Genomic DNA, 18850 nt, shown 5'->3' on the forward strand with positions numbered 1-18850 from the left:
TTAGGTCGAAAAGGTATAACGCAAAATGTAATGGCTGTATGCTCTTTCGATATGTTCTTCACATATGTAGTTGTTGGTTGGGAAGGACAAGCAAATGACGCGAACGTGTTATTAAAAACCATAAATAATCCTAATTCAGGATTTCCTCACCCTCCGTCAAGTTGGTATTCAAAATGTTACTTAGAAGTACATTCAATTATACGTTATATATATAAAATAATGAAATTATTATTCATTTGTAGGCAAATATTACTTGGTTGACTCTGGTTATCCATTAATGGATGGGTATATGACACCATATAGGGGTGTCTGTTACCATTTATAAGACTTTCGACGGGGTGCATGGCAAAAGGAAAAGAAGGAGTTATTTAATCATCTTCATTCCTCATTGCGTAATGTTATAGAGAGGTGTTTTGGGGTATTAAAGGCAAGATGGGCAATTCTTAGGGACATGCACACATACTCCATTGATACTCAAAGGGATATCGTCATTGCTTGCATGGGACTGCACAATTTCATTCGAAATGAAGCTTTGGCAGATGTTGAATTTGCTATGTACGAAGAATTAGATTATATAGATGAAGCCGTCCCTAGGAGTGTAGATGAGCTTGGACCCTCAAGACGTTCACAACGAGAAAGACATAGAGAAATAGAACGTAGGAGAGAAGTCATAGCTGAAGCTATAAAAGAAGCTTATGATCGACGTGATATAATTATATAATTTTATTATTTAAAAGTTACTATTAACTGAATAAATTATATTTTTGGGTAAATTTAGTATGTTTTTACTATATGAACATCTTTGTTTACTAGTATGACGATCATATATAAATTTTATTTATGAATGTTTTCTTTTTATTTTACATATGTTGGTGTGATTATTACATATGATTTTATGTATGATGATACAGTTTTATTATATGATAGTTGTTATGTTTTTATACAGGTTTTATTTTTCACATGTCTAATATTTAGGGAAGGTTTTGTCGAATTTAAAAAAATTAAGAATAAGTATATTTTGAATATAAAATGATGTTATAATGTTTTTATTTAATAAAAATAATAACTGTTACTTTTTTTTTAGCATATGTTGTTGAGTTATAATGTTAAAACAGTAATTATTACATATAAGGGTATTCTGGTCATTTTAACAGAATACAGAATAGTTTCCTAACACAAAACTCTATGAGAAGTACTTCTCAGATCTTGTATCCAAACGTACAACACGTATTCAGCTACTTGAGACAGTACTTTAGAAAGTACTTCTGGAAGTACTTATATTTTAAGTACTTCTGGCTCCTGTATCCACACGGGTCCCAATTTTCCTAGTGGAGCGAAGTTTCTAATTGTGAGTCGAATGTTAGGGGTATTTTAATCATTTTGTCAATTTGTGTGAACTTCGACGAAAAGCTTTGTTTAGTTCTAATATGATTATTTTTAAGTCTCTAGATCCTATTTTTCTAGCATTGCGAGGTCCTTAAGTTATCAAAATGTATAGCGATCTTAAGCATATGTACTTGTTAAATCGAGTGTAGAAGTGGCGACGATTCTAAGCATGCGTAATTTCTACGCCAAGTGTGCCAAGAAGAGCAAATAATGGAATCATAGAAAATCAAAAACTTTGAGAACTGGAAGGATTTGGAGAAAATTAAAAAAGGACTTCTCACAACAATCGAGTGACGGACTGTCAAATCAGGTACCTGTAAAATAGAGTGTATACAAACACTAGGAAATGTGATAAAATCAAGTAAAAAGTACAAAATTAATTCAAACTATTAAAACTAATTTTATGTTTTTAAGTCACAAAAATAAAATTAAATGTGCTGGAAATTAAACTAATAGAGAAGAAAAATTAGAGAAACATGCATCATTAGAGATTAGAGTCACCTACGACAAGTATTAGAGCTAATCTAAGTCCTATCTTTCTTTTAACTCAACTCCAAGGACTTGGTGTGAGCTCAATGGGTTGGAAGATGAAGCAAGTTTGATTAACAATGGAGTTTAGGACTCCTTTACTCACTAATGTGTGAAACCCTCACTACCAATTATTTAGATTAAGTATGTGGCATCTTATACTTATCTAAACATGGAATATCTAAGTTAAGAATAAAAGGTGTAAGGGTTTAAATAGAGTTTTGATCCAATGGAGTTGGACAAGACCTTGAAATGAACCTAATAAACATTAAAGCATTAATGAAAAATAGAGGACAAAAATACAACAATAAAAACTTGCTCCTAGGCTCCTTCTCTCACTAATGGATGAAGTTCTAACCCATGGCTATGACAAGAAAACGAGAAGAAGTCATAGAACCAATACTTGTATTCATGTCGAACCAAAGTTACACTCTCTTGTTCTCTCTTTCTCATAAAATTATAGAAATTTAAAAAGAAAAAACTTAAGATACAAATAAAAATTACAAAAGAAAAGCCCAAAGGCCTTGGGTTAAAGGAAGATGAGCTTTTCCTCATTGGGAAAATATTATATTTATAGAAATACAAGAATATGGAAAAATCCATTTCAAACCGCCATCAACATTGCATTTAGGTGCATGTGAGGGAGTAACATACAAAAAATTAGGCGTTCCAAGTTAATTTCACCAACTAGAGCTCACCGCAACGCGGTGGAATTAGCTCCTTAGGTTCTGAGATTTTGCTGGTTTGCTTCTTTGGTCCTCTAGATGGTAATGCAAAGTCGATTCTTGATTTTAGGTATCCAAATTTGATGATTTGAACTTTTACCTGCATAATGAACACGTGCATAATCAGGTTTTCTGACAAATACAATTAATTCATGTAAATAAACTTATTTAACATGGTAGAACATGCAATATGATATTTTGAATCTTAAAATAATTATTAACTTAACATAACAAAATATGAATAAAAACTGAGATAAATGCCTGAAAAAAATATAGATAAATCAGTGTTTTGAGGTACTAATAAATTATCTTTGAGATTAATAGGGGTAAAAGAGGAAATATAATAATGCTATGGGGATTTCATTGAAAAAAATGAGGAGAAAAAAGACAATAAAATTGAAGGGGGTAGAAGAGGGAAGAAAATAAAATAGAGTTGGGTGGACCTTACTCCTTTGTCTCAATTTTTATACTCAAAAAATTATAACAAGAATAGAGTCCACTGGTGTATTTTATTATATAGATTAGAGTTTTATCTTACTTATTACACATGCATTCTCTTTATCGTTAAAGAAAAAAAAATGGTAAAATTAATGAGGTATATTACTAAAAAAAAAAAAAAGGGATAATTGGGGAAGGAGGGTCCATGACCTCTTTTCCTTAAATAAAATTTACGCTTATAAAAAAAAAGAAAAGTTGATGGGATGAAGAGTAGTAGTGTGGGCGTTTCAATGCAACTTGCTAGAGTTTGACTCGTTCTAGATAATATGACTCGTCTCCAACAACTCGGTTTGTGTTTGTGACGAGACGAGATACATGGATTTCGGAATTCGGAATGACATTGAGTGAAAGGACATTATTCTCCTCAGCAGTCACCAATCCATGGAAGCATTTACAATCGCCACAGCGAAGACTGTGAATTTTTCTTCATCTGCAATTCTCTCTCAAACAAAGAGGAATTTCTCAACACATACACCTCTTCGATTCCTCTCCAACAGTACGATCTCTTTTTCTTTTTCAGTTCTCTTCTCTTCGTATTTGTAACTTTCTATGATTTTTTCTGACTCTCTCTTTCTCTTTCTCTGTTATTTCTTGAATCAGACAATCTACGTTTCGACAACAACACGAACGTTTTCTTCGTTACTTCTCAATTGAACTGTCGCATCTCCTACATTTCCCCTCAATCTAAGGTTTTTTCCTTTTTTATTTCTATTTCTTATATACCGGTTTAGGCTTTGGATTTGCTTGTAATTGTTAGGGTTAGGGTTTGAGTTAGCTAATTTGATTATTATCTGATCGGTCCTGAAACACCATGATCCGATCCAAACCGTGTTCTTTGTGGACACAGAGAGATTAGGGCAACGCATCAAACCCCAATGCCTCGTTGTCTGTGATGAACTGCAGACCTTATTTATTTATTTTTAACCTTGTAGCATAGCGACCAGGTTCGAATTTGGTAACTATTCGGTTAATTTGGGTAAATTTGATAAAGTTTCTTACCAAAACCAATCATCTTCAACCTTCCTACAAACCCCCTTATGTTGTTTTCGAGATTTGAATTTTGAAGAGAACAACATTTTTGAGGGTGTAGATGTTACAATATTCTGCAAATAATTTATAGATCATGGAGTAATTTGCCGATTCACTGTTTTAATTGGCTAGTCCTTTATTCAGAGATTTTACAAATTTTTGAAAAAAAAATGGAGATTTTTATGACTATTGCTTGTAAGAGTGCATATAAAAAATCATGGAAAATAAAGCGTAATTAAAGTCATTTCTTACAAAATATTTGTTTGTTTATCTTGCAATGATGAAAATATTCAAAAAGAATTTCACCCCTACCCCTCGTTATTAAAAAATAGAGTTCACAAAGCATGTAAAGTTCAATGGTTGAGAACTTGAGATGATCCAATCAGATTTATTTTTTAGTTCATGCTGATTTTCTGATTCAAGAGGTCCCCTCTCCCCTAATTTGGGTTCTCTAGTCATTTCTTTTATTATCTATCCAGTGTTTTCCTACAAAAAAAATTGAAGGAAAGCTCAAAATTAGGTTTTCTGATTGTGTGAATTTGTAGTTACAGAGGAGCATTAAAGCAGTGACATCAAAGAGGAGATCTGATATTGAAATGGCTTTGATAGGGAGGAGGATGATGATGAATGGAAGCATGCCTTTGGTGATATCTATCATGGTTGCTTCTCTTTGCACTACGTCATACTCATCTGCAAGGGCTTCTACTCCTGAGGCCGCGTTCGTAAAGAAAACCGTCTCCTCCCATGATATTGTCATTTTCTCCAAGTCTTATTGCCCGTAATTTTTCTGAGTCCCTTCTCATTATCATCATTATTATTTTTTTTTTCATTTTTTTTGTGGCATTATAACTTCTAGAATTTACGGATTCATAAGTCAGAATTTAACAATTTAGAGATTCGCATGTAATATCATAGTTTCAATGGTGAGAGTGATTTTTTGGACACTTGAATTAACAAAAGAGAGATGACTTTAGATATAATTGAGTAGAGGAACATGAATCATCTAGCTGACCTTGGAGTTTTGGGATATGGCTTTGATGATGATGATGAAAAGTAACATCAAAGTTGCGAATGATTAAGGAACCCTGAAATCTAGAGTTTAACCCAAAATTTATACACTTAATGATGCACGACGATGAAATAGGGGCATTAGGGGAATCTGATTTGGGATTTGGGTTAGGAATTTGGGCTACGATACGGTAAATCCAAAAGGATTTGAGTTGTGGGGTTTAATTTTGATGTTTTGCAATTACAACTACAATCCCAATGGCCATATGTTGATATGTAAAATACAAAAATTTTCAATTACTGGGTACTTGGTTGGACTTGGGTAAGTGTTAATAGAAATAGGAAATGATTAAGGGTAGAGGAAAAGGGGTTTCAAGAATTAAAATTCAAGATTCAAGAATTTTAACAAGATTCAAGAAGGGTTTGGATGGGTTGATTTCTCATAGATAAACAAGAAAAAAAAAAAAAAAAAAGATTAAAGAAGAAGATAGAGATAAAAAAATATGATTAAAAAGAAAAAATTGGTAGATTTACTTTGGAATTACCCTAATGATTTTCATGGTATTATTACCACGTTGAATGCACTAACATTCAAACATGAAAAATTTTGTAATTTGTTTTTACTCCATTCACAACTTTTCATTAAAAAATCCTAATACAATCTATAAATAAAGAAAATCTCTTTAAGAATCCTAATAGAACTAAAATACCCAATAAATATTCTAATTTTCGTAACTTTATTTATCCTCAATTTCTGACTCTTATAAATTTAAATAAAACACATAATAAAATTACCAAACTACCCCAAACATTATAGTAATTCCATTGGCTAATAAAACATGAAAATAAGCCCTAAAAACATAAAAATAAAGGTCTAGAACAGAAAATTAAAAAAAAAAAAAAAAAAAAAAATTACTTTTCAAGCTTTGATGTTCCCATCATCACTTAATAAAAAGTTACTCTATGAGTTACCTTCCTCTACCAAAGAAGACTCCAAGTATTATAAGTAAAAGTCCCAACCTTTGTATTAAATATACGATAGTTTTTCAGCTCTTGTTAAATCTGGCAACCCTAATCTATAAACAATCTATCCATTTTTCGGTATCGTAGAAATTTAGAATTGGCATCTAGATCTACCCAGATGATGCTAGTGGTACAGTTGTAGTTGTAAACAATTTGTTTCCCCGACTTCAAATTCCCAAAAATTTCTTTCAATTCTACTTGCTACTCCATTTGATGTTGAACAAAATTGAAGTTGTTTGTGTTTGTTGAGTAGATAGTTTTGTCATGATATCAAATGGACAATGCTTTCGTGGCATATCAATTGGTAGATAATATTGGTGATGGTGGTACGATTCTAATTAGGAAAAAAAAGTCATTTCTCCTACTTCAAATTCTCAAAATTTCTCTTAACCGTTACTTGATCTTATTGATATTTCTTTTGCTGTAGAGTGATAGTCGAGTTATTCAGTAATTTTTTTTTCCAGATAAATAAAAGAAGATTTTAGTAATGGGAAAGCAAAATAACCTCTCAAGAGAAGTGGTGCAAGACATCTACCTGATGTAGGACATCCACAAATCTAGTTATAGTCTTCAGTCGTTTCCTAATTTTAGTAGAATTTATTTCTATTTTCTTGTACACAGGATTTCTATTTTCTAGTTTTGGTAGGATTTTTATTGCATAGTTACTTTAGAGTACTATTCCTTGTCAGTTTCTAATTGGTTTTCAAGTTTTTTTTTTTTTTTTTATTATCTAAATTTGTTTTTATTGTTTAGGATATAATTAGAGGTGCCTAGAAGTATCTAAATTGAGTTATAATAGGATTAGAAAGTTGCTAAAATGTTATAGATATATTAGGAAAGTTACTTTTTAGTATTTTAGAAGGATTCTAAGTTGTTGAGTGGTAGACTTGGGTATCATTAGGTTTGCTCCCTAGTTGGTTTCAAGTTCGAATCCCACCAATTATATTCTTGTGGTGGCCACACACTGGCTTGGACCAAGCAAGCACCAGCCATAGCTTGGGTGTGGGGCGTAGGGACTAGTCAGGATGCGTGCAAGCTGGCCCAAATACCCTTCGTTATCAAAAAAAAAAAAAAAAAATCGAATTTTAATAAAAAATATCAATTCAATTCTCTTTTTTTTCTTAATTACTTAATTTCTAGCTCTTTACTTTATCTTCTACAAGCTATTGCTTGTTTATCAATTGAATCTATTGATTTACACGCTTCTGCTAGGCCAAGTGGTATCAAAACTCTTGGTAAGATCCACAAAAGATGGTTGTTTAAGGTTTGCAAATGTCGATCTTGAATTTTTTGAGTCCTTGTGTCCACGAGAGCTTTTTGATGGTTGGATCTTCCAATCAATCTTTCGAGCTCTTCGGCTTTTCGTGCTTCACTCCTTCCTTCAATGTCAGCGTCTTACTCCAATAGATGTGCTAATGTGTGCAAGGGTTGAGGGAATTTGAAGAAGGGATCGAATCAAAGGAAGGGCATTGGTTGAATGGGGTTTCAACTAAGGTTTGGACCTTCTAATATTTAGAAAATGCTTTCTAGATGGGTGAGGGGAGAGCACAAGTTCTCTAGGGATCAATCCAACCTCCTAATGAACTCAAAAATGAGTTTTAAAGACATCTGGGAGGTTTTTGAAGCTTAGCGGTAAAAAATATAACCATTTATTGCTTGTTGTCAACGGCGCTAGGTGTCACCTGAAGTTCCAACGATGAAATTGTTAATTTTAAGGGTAGCACCTTTAGAAAATTACCAAAATGCCATCGAGGGGTATTTCGGCCATAACTTTCAAACGTTGGATTGACACGTCGTTCGGGGATCTGATACATTTTACTATGTATAATATCTCTAAACTGCCACCAAGGGGTGGGCCATGGCATAACTGTGTAAAATGACCAAAATACCCTTTTTGCCATTTTTGGTCAAAACAAGCTTTTGGGAAGTGAAGTGATGAAAGGGTTTAGAGGTGTAGTAGATTTTACCTATATAAGGTCTCCAAATAATCATTAAGGAAAGAGGATGGTCTTAGGGTGGTCAAATTTCTAATGTCTCCTAAATGACCAAATTTGGTTCCTAAAAGGTCTGATCAAGGAACGGGTCGAGGACAGAGTTTTCCTAATCAATATGGGTCGACCTATCAATTATTTAAGTGGTGGGGAATGGTTTAGGTGGTCTCATTACCTTTTAGGCTTTGTGCACAAACATTTGAGCTTTTTGTCGAGGTGTGTGCAGTTGAGCAGCTTTACCGAAGTCTTCAATGGCAAATCGATTAGACACTTAACATTAGTCTCGGGATTGACAAAATATGTAACTAACACCCATAATTCAATGACCTTCTCCACATCGAGGATTTCCTTGATTGATTGGTTAATGTGAAACGTTTCTTCGAGTATAAGCATAGGCGTTTCAAATCCTATGAATAAGGAGATTTGGTGGTCTACCTTAGTAAGGATTGTTTTCCTACGAGCACTTATAACAAGACTAAGTTGAAGACGATAGGTCCACTCCGCATGCTCAAGAAAAACAGCGATAATGCTTATGTTGTGTGGACTTACTGGAAGACAATACTATCTTGTTCGATGAAGTTTCTTTATTGCGCTGAACGCAGGGACAAGTTCTCTTCAAAAACGGGGGCTTGATGCTTGATGCTTAATGTAGTTCCTCTATAATTCTAATTAGTCTTAAGTAGTTTCCTAATTCTAGTAGGATTTATTTCTATTTTCTAATTCTAGTTGGATTTCTATTTTATAGTTATTTTTGGAGTACTATACTTTGGTAGTTTCAAATTTTGTCTAAATTCGTTTTTATTGTTTAGGCTATAATTAGAAGTTCTTAAAAGTGTCCAAATTGAGTTATAATAGGTTTAGAAAGTTGCTATTATGTTATAGATAGATTAGGAAAGTTACTTCTTAGTATTTTTGAAGGATTCTAAGTTGTTATGATAGAGTTATCTATGTAAGAAGCTTCAAAAACGAATTTTAACAACAAATATCAATTCAATTCTCTTTTCCCTCTTAATTACTTAATTAAATAATTTCTAGCTCTTTGTTTTATCTTTTTCAAGCTATTGCTTTTTTTATCTATTGAATCTATTGATTCACATGCTTCTGTTACGACAAGAAGACAACAAGATTAAACATTGCTTTCACAAATCAAGTCCCATCTATAGAGAAGATTCTAAAAAAAACAACAATAAATTCTCCATTTCTTTAAACAACTTACATCAATTGAACACAAAACCCAAGATACAAATAATGCTTCCCCACAAAGATTTCTCATTCCCTTCAAAAGTACTTTTGCTCCTGTCCTTCCATAAGTCCTAACTAACCACAAAGGGCGTTAGTTTCCAAAGAATCCTCTTCTTGTCCACTACTACTGCGGTTCATAGCATTGAGATAAAGGAAGAGTTGAGCTAAGAAAAAATCATGACATCTGAAATAGATAAAAAAAAGGATCCAAACCTTATGGACGAAGTCACAATGAATAGGGAGATGATTCATGGTATTTTCCAGTGGATTTACATATATAATACAGTTGGAGACCAAGAATCAATCCACAAGAGAAAAAGAATAGAAGAAACAAGGAGAGATGGAGAGGAGAGAGAGGGTCAAACTTGAATTAGTTTGGACCCTCCTCCCCTTCTCTACTTATATTATATATAAAAGCATGTGGGACCCACTTACACTTAGTGAAGATGTGGGCCCAACTAATAAATAAATAACTCTTAACACTCCCCATGGGTCAAAGTATGGTGCCAGTTTGGAATGTTTTGGCAATAGATTTCGATTTTGGCTGAGACCAAAATAAAACGTACTCTAAATCATTTGAGGCAGGATTAAGTAATCATAAAATGATGACGTGAGATCAAAAAATTAATTGCTGAAATAAAAACTATTATGATCTAAAACTTCCACAAATTTAGAAAAACCTAACAAATAGTTAGTGAATAGATTTAGGTCCATCACCATCGTGCGGTGCTACTCCCTAACATTAAATCAACGGATCCTAAAGGAAGTTAGAACTTCAATTAGCCTAGGGTATTAATCTAGTATCAATGGGAAGCTTCTTAAACCCAATCAAGGGTTTCAAGGTACGTTTTGTTATGGGATCTTGTTTGTAATTTAGGAGAGCAGCAGCTTTTCTTTATGGTTTTTGTCTTTGATTTGTACTCTTCTATTTCTTATTATACTATGGGACTTCTCATCCCCATCTTTTCTAATAAAATTTTAACTAATCAAAAAAAAAAAAAAAAAAAAAAAAAAACAGGGATGGTCAATGTCCAAAAATGTAATCAATAGGTATCAATTTTATCTTAAGATAGCAACAACAAGACACGTTTTGTTATCTCTAGGGAGAAATTCCCATATTAAGAGATGCCACTTAGATAAATGGTAAGACGTGTGGAGGGTTGTTCCCATGTCCTAGGTTCAAACCCCCTTGGACCCATACTTCTTATGCTAACTACTAACCATATTACCTATACTAATCAAGCATACCTATAAAAAAATAATAATTCCAAGAGTATAGTTAAAGTAAGGAAAATGAAGTGTAGGATTGATGTAATAGGGGTTTAGGTTTATGGGATGATGTTGAGGTAGGTTTTGAAAGATTTAGGAGGGTTGCACAAGAGTTTTGGTTAAAATCAATTTCAGCAGGGTAAAAATCAAAATAAATTAGGATTAGAGGTAATCTAGGGTTAAAATTTTGGTTTCAGACTGTCTGATTCGTTTCTTAGGACAAAAGAGGGTTTGGCTAGGGGTATAAGGGCAGTCATTCCCAATATTATAGTTTTATTTAAAAATTTAATGATTGGATCTTTTTGTTTTGGGGGAAAAACTGATGGAATCAAAGGGTTGAAATTAGGATTAGTACGCATAGTATTTGTGGCAGATCTGATCAGTTTAAATCTATGAAAATATGAAATAAGAAGAGAAAAGAAAAGCCCTTACAGATTTTTAGAGAGGTAGATAGAGAAAGTAGATGGTACCCTGGTATCACACTAAGAATGGTCTCACACCATGATCCAAATATGGACAAAACTGATAAAATCTCTTTTCTTCATTCATAACATCCATCATTAGTGAAAATTTACAGTAAAGAAGCCTTTTATAATAACTCAAATCCTAATCCTATAATAGTTCAAATTCTAATTTAACTAAAATAATATAAAAGGACCAAAATACCCCTATTGTGCCCAAAACTTTTTAATAATAAAAAGAAGTGACCCACTTAATTAAAGTGAGTGTGTCCACCCATTAATAAAAAAAAAAAAACAAAAACATTAAGGTCCACTAAGCACAAAAAAGCCCAATACTCTAATAAAACTCCAAAAAATTATACTAAACACCAAACTAACTAAACTAGACGCTAATGCTACTAAATCATCTATCCAAAGTGCTAATGGTCTCCAGCTCATCTGGTAAATTCTGTGTGGTTTCACGATGTCCCCATCAACATTGAATGTTTCAAGAATGTTGTGGTTAAGATCTTGTTGGTTTTTCTCTGAACTGAAACATTACATTGAACTGAGATTTTAAACCTTGGGCACAACACTTGTTTGCATATGGGTGAGCTAACACACAAAAATGGGTATTTTTGGATATTTTATAAAACCAAAACAAACATGTCTTAGTTTTCGTGAGCCTAATTTAGTTATTCATAAATTCCATGTTATATCTGTCCATGTGTGAGACTGAACAACAAGAGACTTTTAAATTTCTAGCTTGTTTATATTGCTATGTTGTTTCCTACCATTTTTTCCCCTTTCTTCTTAGCCCGATCACAGTTTTCCACAAACTTATATACATTACTTTTCAGCTAGTTTGATGTTTGAAAACTTGGAGAACTTGCCACAGAGCTTTTAAATGTTGAAAATAGACAAAAAATGCCAACAATAATTATAGAAAATAGAAATGTCTGAAAAGAGTGAAAAACACAGGAACAAGATTTAGGAATGAAACAAAAATTTAGATTTTGGTTCTTAGCAAGGGCTTCAAGACTGGCATTCTGTTATGGAATCAAAACCGTGTGAGACTAGATTCTAACATAAGTATCCAAATCCACTCTTTAAAAATCTATAAGTCTCCAGCCTAGTATAACATCACCAAAGATGGCCCTTCATCACACTCCCACTTAACCAATCAGCCCTATTAGATCTAAGCCAGCCAATCCATCACTAGTGCATTCCCCTTATTTGTATTTTTATTACACCTTGTGAACTGATTGATGATATTTCTCACTTGTCTTGGTGATGGGACCACTCACGTGCCACACAGTGTCTCCACACCAAATAGCCTAATATGTTGGATTGCACTTTTGTCTCTTTTTTATTTAATATTTACTATATTTTGTACTTGTCGCTCTTAGAGATGGATGGTTAAAATAGAGGTGTCCTACTACAGCTCTACGTGATCTAGGAATCCCCCAGTCAAATTAACATTAAAATGAAAATTATGTAAGACAACAGTAAGAACCACTAGGCTTTATGGAGTTTTGAATGTTGGGTGATAAAGAAGCACATATTAATAGATTGAGTGTAACATAGATGAGGATGAAGAGTGGAAAGACTAATAAAGATAAAATTAGTACTGAATGGATACATGAAAATTTAGTAGTAGCCACCAATTGGCAATAAAACTAAGAACAGGTTAAGCATGAGGAAGATCCAAAGTATGTGGATTGAGGCGTGTGGAGTGTTGATCCCCACTTTCATCTCCTGACGAATAACCCTTGTTTGCTTAGCAAAAAACAAAAGAGTGGATGTGAACACACTTGCAATAACAGTAGACATGGCTTTGGAATGATCCTTCGATGATGATGTCCCTTTAATAGAAATCTTAATTGGTAGGGTTCCTAATCTGCATTCTAGTATGCTTAAGATATGTCATATATGGATAGGTTTGTTGCCCTTTGTATATTTATTATTTTTCCCTATTTTTATGTATTTCTTCATATTCACCTCATGCCTTGTCCAAAAAATTAATTGTCGAGACTCAATAATGTGAATCCTATTCCTCCATTCAATTCTATTTAGAGATATATCTTTTGTTAAGCTTTGTCTTCAATTCTTTTTCACTACATCGATCCATGTTATTTTTCAATTCATCCTCTCCATTTTACGGTATTGACAAGCATTAAACCACACCCATGTGGTTCCATCATTGGTCTTCATTGGAATTGCAAAAAACGTCTTTATTTACCTTTCAAAACAAAAAAGATCCTGTTGTTGCATGTAGATTCTCTTGATGTGATTATTTCTAGTATGTCTTTCCCAGTCTTTTCACTAATCTATATATATATATATATATATTTTTTGTAATTTCTTGTTGATTTTGCTTGTAGATTTTCTTAGATGTGATTATTTCTAGTTTGTCTTTCCCAGTCTTTTCACTCATTTATCTCAACATACCCATCTCTATGACACTCATCGTATAGGCATGTTTCTTGCTTCACATGTTGCTAGTGTGAAATGAACAGTGGAAAAAAATGCGTTCCCAATTACATCAGGGGTCGGCTTGAGTCTTATGTTTGTTTGTTATAGTTATAAATAAAGTAACTGCTCATATTCAAGAGTTGGTCCCTAGTGTATGTCATGTGCAAATCACATACTGTTAGTTGATGAGACCGGAGAGTGAGTCATCACAAAACTAAAGCTCTGGAGTACTGCTTTGGTATTAAAAGGCTTTGGAATAAGTAATGCTAAGATAAAGTACGTGGAATGCAACTTTGTTGTGATGCCTATAGAGAGGAAGGACTAGTAAGAATGGATGGTCGGAAATACCCTGAAGTGATTATTTCTAATTTTTGTTGAGAGATAAAATAGTCATTTCTGCTTTGGCAAATTATGCTTCCCATTTTAGAAAAATCTCTAGTAGTAGATTCTTTACTTTTGATGCCCATCGAAGCAAAGAAGGCTCTAAACAAAAAGGGATGGTCTTACTTTATTTCGTGTTTTGTAAGCTTGGGGATATACCCTCTTTATACATTTAATTCCTGTGTTTTTTTAATTGATCAGCGAAAAAGAAAGCAGGGGTTAGGCAGACACCAACCAGAGCATACTAAGACAAAAAGTATTTATAGTCTAGTGTACACCCAATGATTAGCATCCTCCTTTGCTTGTAGCTTCCATATCAAGCAGAAGTCCTTCATATGAAGTGAATTAGGAACTTTTCTCTAAGTTGGATCCCATGTTCAATGGATCATTGGAGACTATGCGCTCACAAATTTCACCAAAGATTCTGTTTTAGCCTGAAAGGCGAATTATTTCCTTCCATATGAACTGAGCAAACCAACACCCTATGAAAATGAGTTTCACTTTCCCGGGCAGCCCAACAAAAGAAATAATTTGATTGGTTAAGGATGCCCATAGAAGTGAACCTATCTTGCATTTTTAGGCCACCTTTTAAAGCCAATATTTCTCACCATGAACAAGAACTGTTTCCAAAAGACTTAGTTTCTCATTAAATTGCGTCAGACCCAATTCGCCCAAAGAGTATTTTTTCTAGCAATGGTCTAAACATGGCAAATGATTTGCTGCTTTTGATCCTTATTCAGAGATTCCTGAGCCCAAGACTTCCTTTGGAGAGCCCACTCGGCTCCATCTAATAGGATGGAATTTCCTTGGGAGCTTTGTCCTAGACCAAAGAAATTTGGCAAAAAACCTTCCCTGGGAAGGTGAAACAGTTAATCCAATAAACAAGGCTTCAGCCTACCCTACATAAAATAGGAGCTTTCCCTTCCGGATTGTATGCCAAAAAGGACATTGTCGATGATGGTGGAGCAAGCATGAACCAAAGCCCCAGATATTTCACGAGAAATACCTCTTCTTTGAAATTGAGAATGTCATGAATAATCTCCCTGGTAAAGGACGGTATACCTGCACTATAGGCTTTATTTTTCTTGAGATTCGCTTCCAGCGTGCTAACCCTGCAAACATATTTTAAGTCTCACCAAGTGTGGGAGCTGAAACAATATTTCGCCTATAAAATACCTTGAAGTCATCAACAAAACATAAATGGGGGATCTGAAAATTAAGTGCACTTGGGATGAAGAGTAAACATGAACACCTTTTTCCTTCTCCACCTCTTCACTTCTTGCATTCTTTGGTTATTTTCACATTCCAAACATGTTTGTGTACATGTTGAACCAATTATGCCCAAGTCTAGGGTTTCCATATTAACTTGCAAAACTTTGATACATTATTACCAGATTTGGTAATTTACATATCTAGAACATAATTGAAAATTCAGTCTAAAAAGGAAGAATTTTTTAATATACTTATGTCTAGACTTTGAGTTGGATCCCATTCAGAAATGTTTCTCACCATTAATTGTGTATTGTGCAGATATTGTAAGAGGGCCAAAGCTGTTTTCAAAGAGTTGAACCAGGCACCACATGTCATTGAGCTAGACCAGAGAGGTTTATTTGCGATTACCTTGATATAACTGCAAAAAGAACTTTTGTTTCAACTGAAAGACAGGGTTTATATTGTGTTCCCTGCATCATTTAACACGTTTCAATACCTTAGTTTGAGCAATCTCAGGAATTTGTCACCAAAATCGTAGGTTCACGAGGAAAGGAAAATTAAGATGAATGCAGAAATAGACTGACCAACTTGTTGTCCAGTTGTATAAATGTGTTCTTAACGAATTTTGGTTACCTGTATGGCCCATGTTCTATTTTCATTGCCTAGGGAGCTGTGAGAGACAGATTTTGTTACACATTTAACTGTAACAGAAGCTTAATAATTTTTTCACCATAATGCTTGAAATTGCATCTTGGGTTAATCATTTGAGATGCCCATAATGACTTCCAATCTAGTGAGGGTAGATAAGACAACCTTCTCAAACATATCTCTATCCCCATGGAGCTTCAATGCTCCTTCACAAAGCCATCTCCATCAACTTTTCTTACACTTGGAATATATCCATATAAAAATATATTGAAAAGGGTCTGCTTTCATGTGTCCACAGAGGATGGATGGGGTATCCAGGATGCCTTGAGTGAGATTGTTGGGAGGAGTACTGTACCTCAGGTGTTCGTGAATGGAAAGCACATAGGTGGCTCAGATGGTAATTTACTCATCATCATGCTTTTCTTCAAAGTAAACATTTGTTTTAGCAAGACATTAACCTTTTAGCTCATTTTTATCTAAATATCAGATACTGTTGAAGCTTATGAAAGTGGAAAGTTGGCTAAGATTCTTGGTGTTGCGAAGGATGTGAAGAATGATCTCTGAAACAAGAATGTGAGACTTAGTTCCAGTTGCCAGAGTAACTTGGAGCTTATCGGGTTCGGTAGGGATATCAAACATGTGGGACTGTATCCTTTGGTCCTAGAATGTTTTTTAGTTGACATTTCCTTTTTACTTTATTTCGACGTTCTCAGTTGCTTATATTGGCTTCAGATTTTCTTCTACTTTCCCTTTTCTTCAACAGTTCCAGTAAGAATTTTATGACCTAGCTTGAAATTGTTGTTTAAGATGTTTCCGTGATAAGGAAGAAATAACTTGTGGACTAATTATTGTGTTGCTTTTGTGTGGTAATGGATCCAAGTGGTCGGAGGTATTTGAAGGTTAAGTGACAAACAAGTAACAAAGTCGTGGTATAATCACCATCGCCACCATTTTTCAAATTTTGTTATTGGGATAGCCATACACTTCACTTGTTTCTGACATAGAATCCGGTTGTGCACTTTTTCTTTTTGTCACATGTTTTGGGAAGACCATAAATAAATAAATAAATAAGATAACTTACATTGCCGCACTAACTTTACTTTACTTTTTTTTTTTTTTTTTTTTTTTTTTAGCTGATTAATTAGTAATATTATATATATATTACACACCAATTAAGGATTTAGGCACGCACCTAAGGGATTCTGGAGGGTGCTGTTATGACAGCAATCTTGCTGTGCCATCAATCCCTCCGCCATGACTCGTTCTTTTAACTTGTCAGTATTTGACAACCAGTGGAGTATTATATATATATATATCTCTAACCTGTCAGCATTTTTCTCTCTCCAATTTTCTGTAGTAACCATGGTTTCTTGATTCACATTTGATAAAAGTTGGTTTCTATTTCATTCCGGAACCCAATTATCTTCTCACACCCTAACTTCGCCATTACCTATTCTCCATGTACCAAATTGTTGTTTAATAACATTGAGGCCCTTCGATTTCGAACACCATTATCCATCATTTTAAATTACTGCACAAAATGGGTTGAGATGATTGAAATATTTCGCGTTTAAGAGTTTGGGTCCAAAGTGATTGGTGGTTTTGAATCATATTGCAAGCCATTTTTGACTGGAACAAAAGGTTGAAATGGGGAACTTCCTAGTCGTCTTAACAAGTTGTTTCAGTCTACATATATTTTATCCTAATTAATTGTGTGGATAGAATTTTGGTACCAGAGTTGTCTTTTTTATTTGATCATTTAGGACTTCTGAAATGCAAAGCAAGACATCACATAAGAAAGAATGGCTGGAGTCGCACAGCTCTATCTGCATGGGGCATGAATTTTGTTCTCCTGTCTTCAAGTTTCTTGGAGATTCTATCTATTGTGTTCTTACTTCTAAAAAGCTATGCATGAATTTTCTTCTTCATCCTTTAAGTTTGTTGGAGTAAGAAGCTATGCGTTTGGTCTTACCAATGGACATAGGGGTCCCTAGGTATTTTTCTTCCAAACTCCAAGTGAGCGTGAGGTGGGAGACAAGGGTGTCGTCATGAATATTCTCTTTCACCTCTATTAGGGGTCTGGTTAGGGCTTCTGCTATGATAATGAAGAGGCGTGGAGATGATTTATAGAAAATTCCTATTGGGGTCTCATTCAAAAGTTACCTTCCCGATATCTTGCAAGGAAAATCTCGAATTGGATCCCAAATGGACGAGTTAGCGTGAGCTTATCTATATGGTTATGTACTCTTCGAATAGGAATCCATTTTCTGTAAGATGTTGGCTTTCTGCTTTGGTGGGGCGTCTGAATTCCTTTCGATGACCTATATTGTGTTGTAGGGATATATATGTGATCTCATCCGATCCATTGTGTAGAGCAGCAGAACCAGGGAAAGTAGCTGAAAAGACGGTTCTTTTTTAAGAGGATAATACAGTTAATATGCTTTGTTCAATTAAGCGCTACCATTGTTCATAGAAACTGTTTCTAATAGGGATTTCCATTCCACTCTATCATAGGCATTAGACATATCCGATTTAATGAATACGAGGACTTCCCTTTTTTCCAGTTTAAGAGCACTGTTAAGAACATCATGGGCACGTACCACATTGTTTGGTACCACCTGTCTTTTGTGATTGAGGAGGAAACTCTTAGTAAGGTGACATGATTTCATCAAGGATTGTTCTCAACCTCTTTACAAGGGCTTTGATATTTATCTTTATGGAGTATAAATTAAGGATTGTTCTCCACCCTCCACCCTCCACCAAGCCCTATGGATTTTAAATCAAAACAAAACATACCACGTAGAAACCGGACTTGATATAGGAACAAGACACCGTTCAGATCATGACTCTTTCACCCTCCCCAAAGAGAAACATTTTCCTAAGTAACTTAGTAAAGAATGAGCATTTCTAAGGTTTGTCTTGCTTAAATGGATTACCACCTCAGCCATCCAACTCCACAACTCTTTAATTTGCTTTGAAAAACTCAAATCCAAAA

At 34.2% G+C, this 18850-nt stretch overlaps 1 protein-coding gene across 2 annotated transcripts; it reads left to right on the forward strand.

Annotated features, from left to right (window-relative positions):
- Positions 1–3466: 3466 nt before the first annotated feature.
- On the forward strand, positions 3467–16700 carry LOC147393194 (Glutaredoxin family protein). 2 transcript variants are annotated; one of them, XM_086455448.1, is made up of 6 exons: positions 3467–3633; positions 3738–3826; positions 4712–4944; positions 15526–15599; positions 16154–16252; positions 16343–16700. In XM_086455448.1, the coding sequence occupies exons 1-6, from the start codon at positions 3519–3521 to the stop codon at positions 16417–16419; spliced, it is 687 nt and encodes a 228-aa protein (XP_086311574.1). In that variant the 5' UTR covers positions 3467–3518; the 3' UTR covers positions 16420–16700. The 2 variants fall into 2 exon arrangements, with proteins under 2 accessions (XP_086311574.1, XP_086311575.1); XM_086455449.1 differs by having other exon boundaries at positions 3468–3633; positions 4718–4944.
- The last annotated feature ends 2150 nt before the right edge of the window (positions 16701–18850 follow it).

The sequence above is a fragment of the Akebia trifoliata genome, chromosome 10 (assembly GCF_017979445.1).
Source record: "Akebia trifoliata isolate Shusen 1 chromosome 10, ASM1797944v1, whole genome shotgun sequence".
In the NCBI taxonomy this organism is placed as follows: domain Eukaryota; kingdom Viridiplantae; phylum Streptophyta; class Magnoliopsida; order Ranunculales; family Lardizabalaceae; genus Akebia; species Akebia trifoliata.

Coding starts and splice junctions, on each gene's coding strand:
- LOC147393194 (XM_086455448.1), top strand. CDS start 3,519: ATGGAAGCATTTACAATCGCCACAGCGAAGACTGTGAATTTTTCTTCA. Junction 3,634..3,737: donor TCTTCGATTCCTCTCCAACA/GTACGATCTCTT, acceptor TTCTTGAATCAG/ACAATCTACGTTTCGACAAC. Junction 16,253..16,342: donor GCACATAGGTGGCTCAGATG/GTAATTTACTCA, acceptor TCTAAATATCAG/ATACTGTTGAAGCTTATGAA.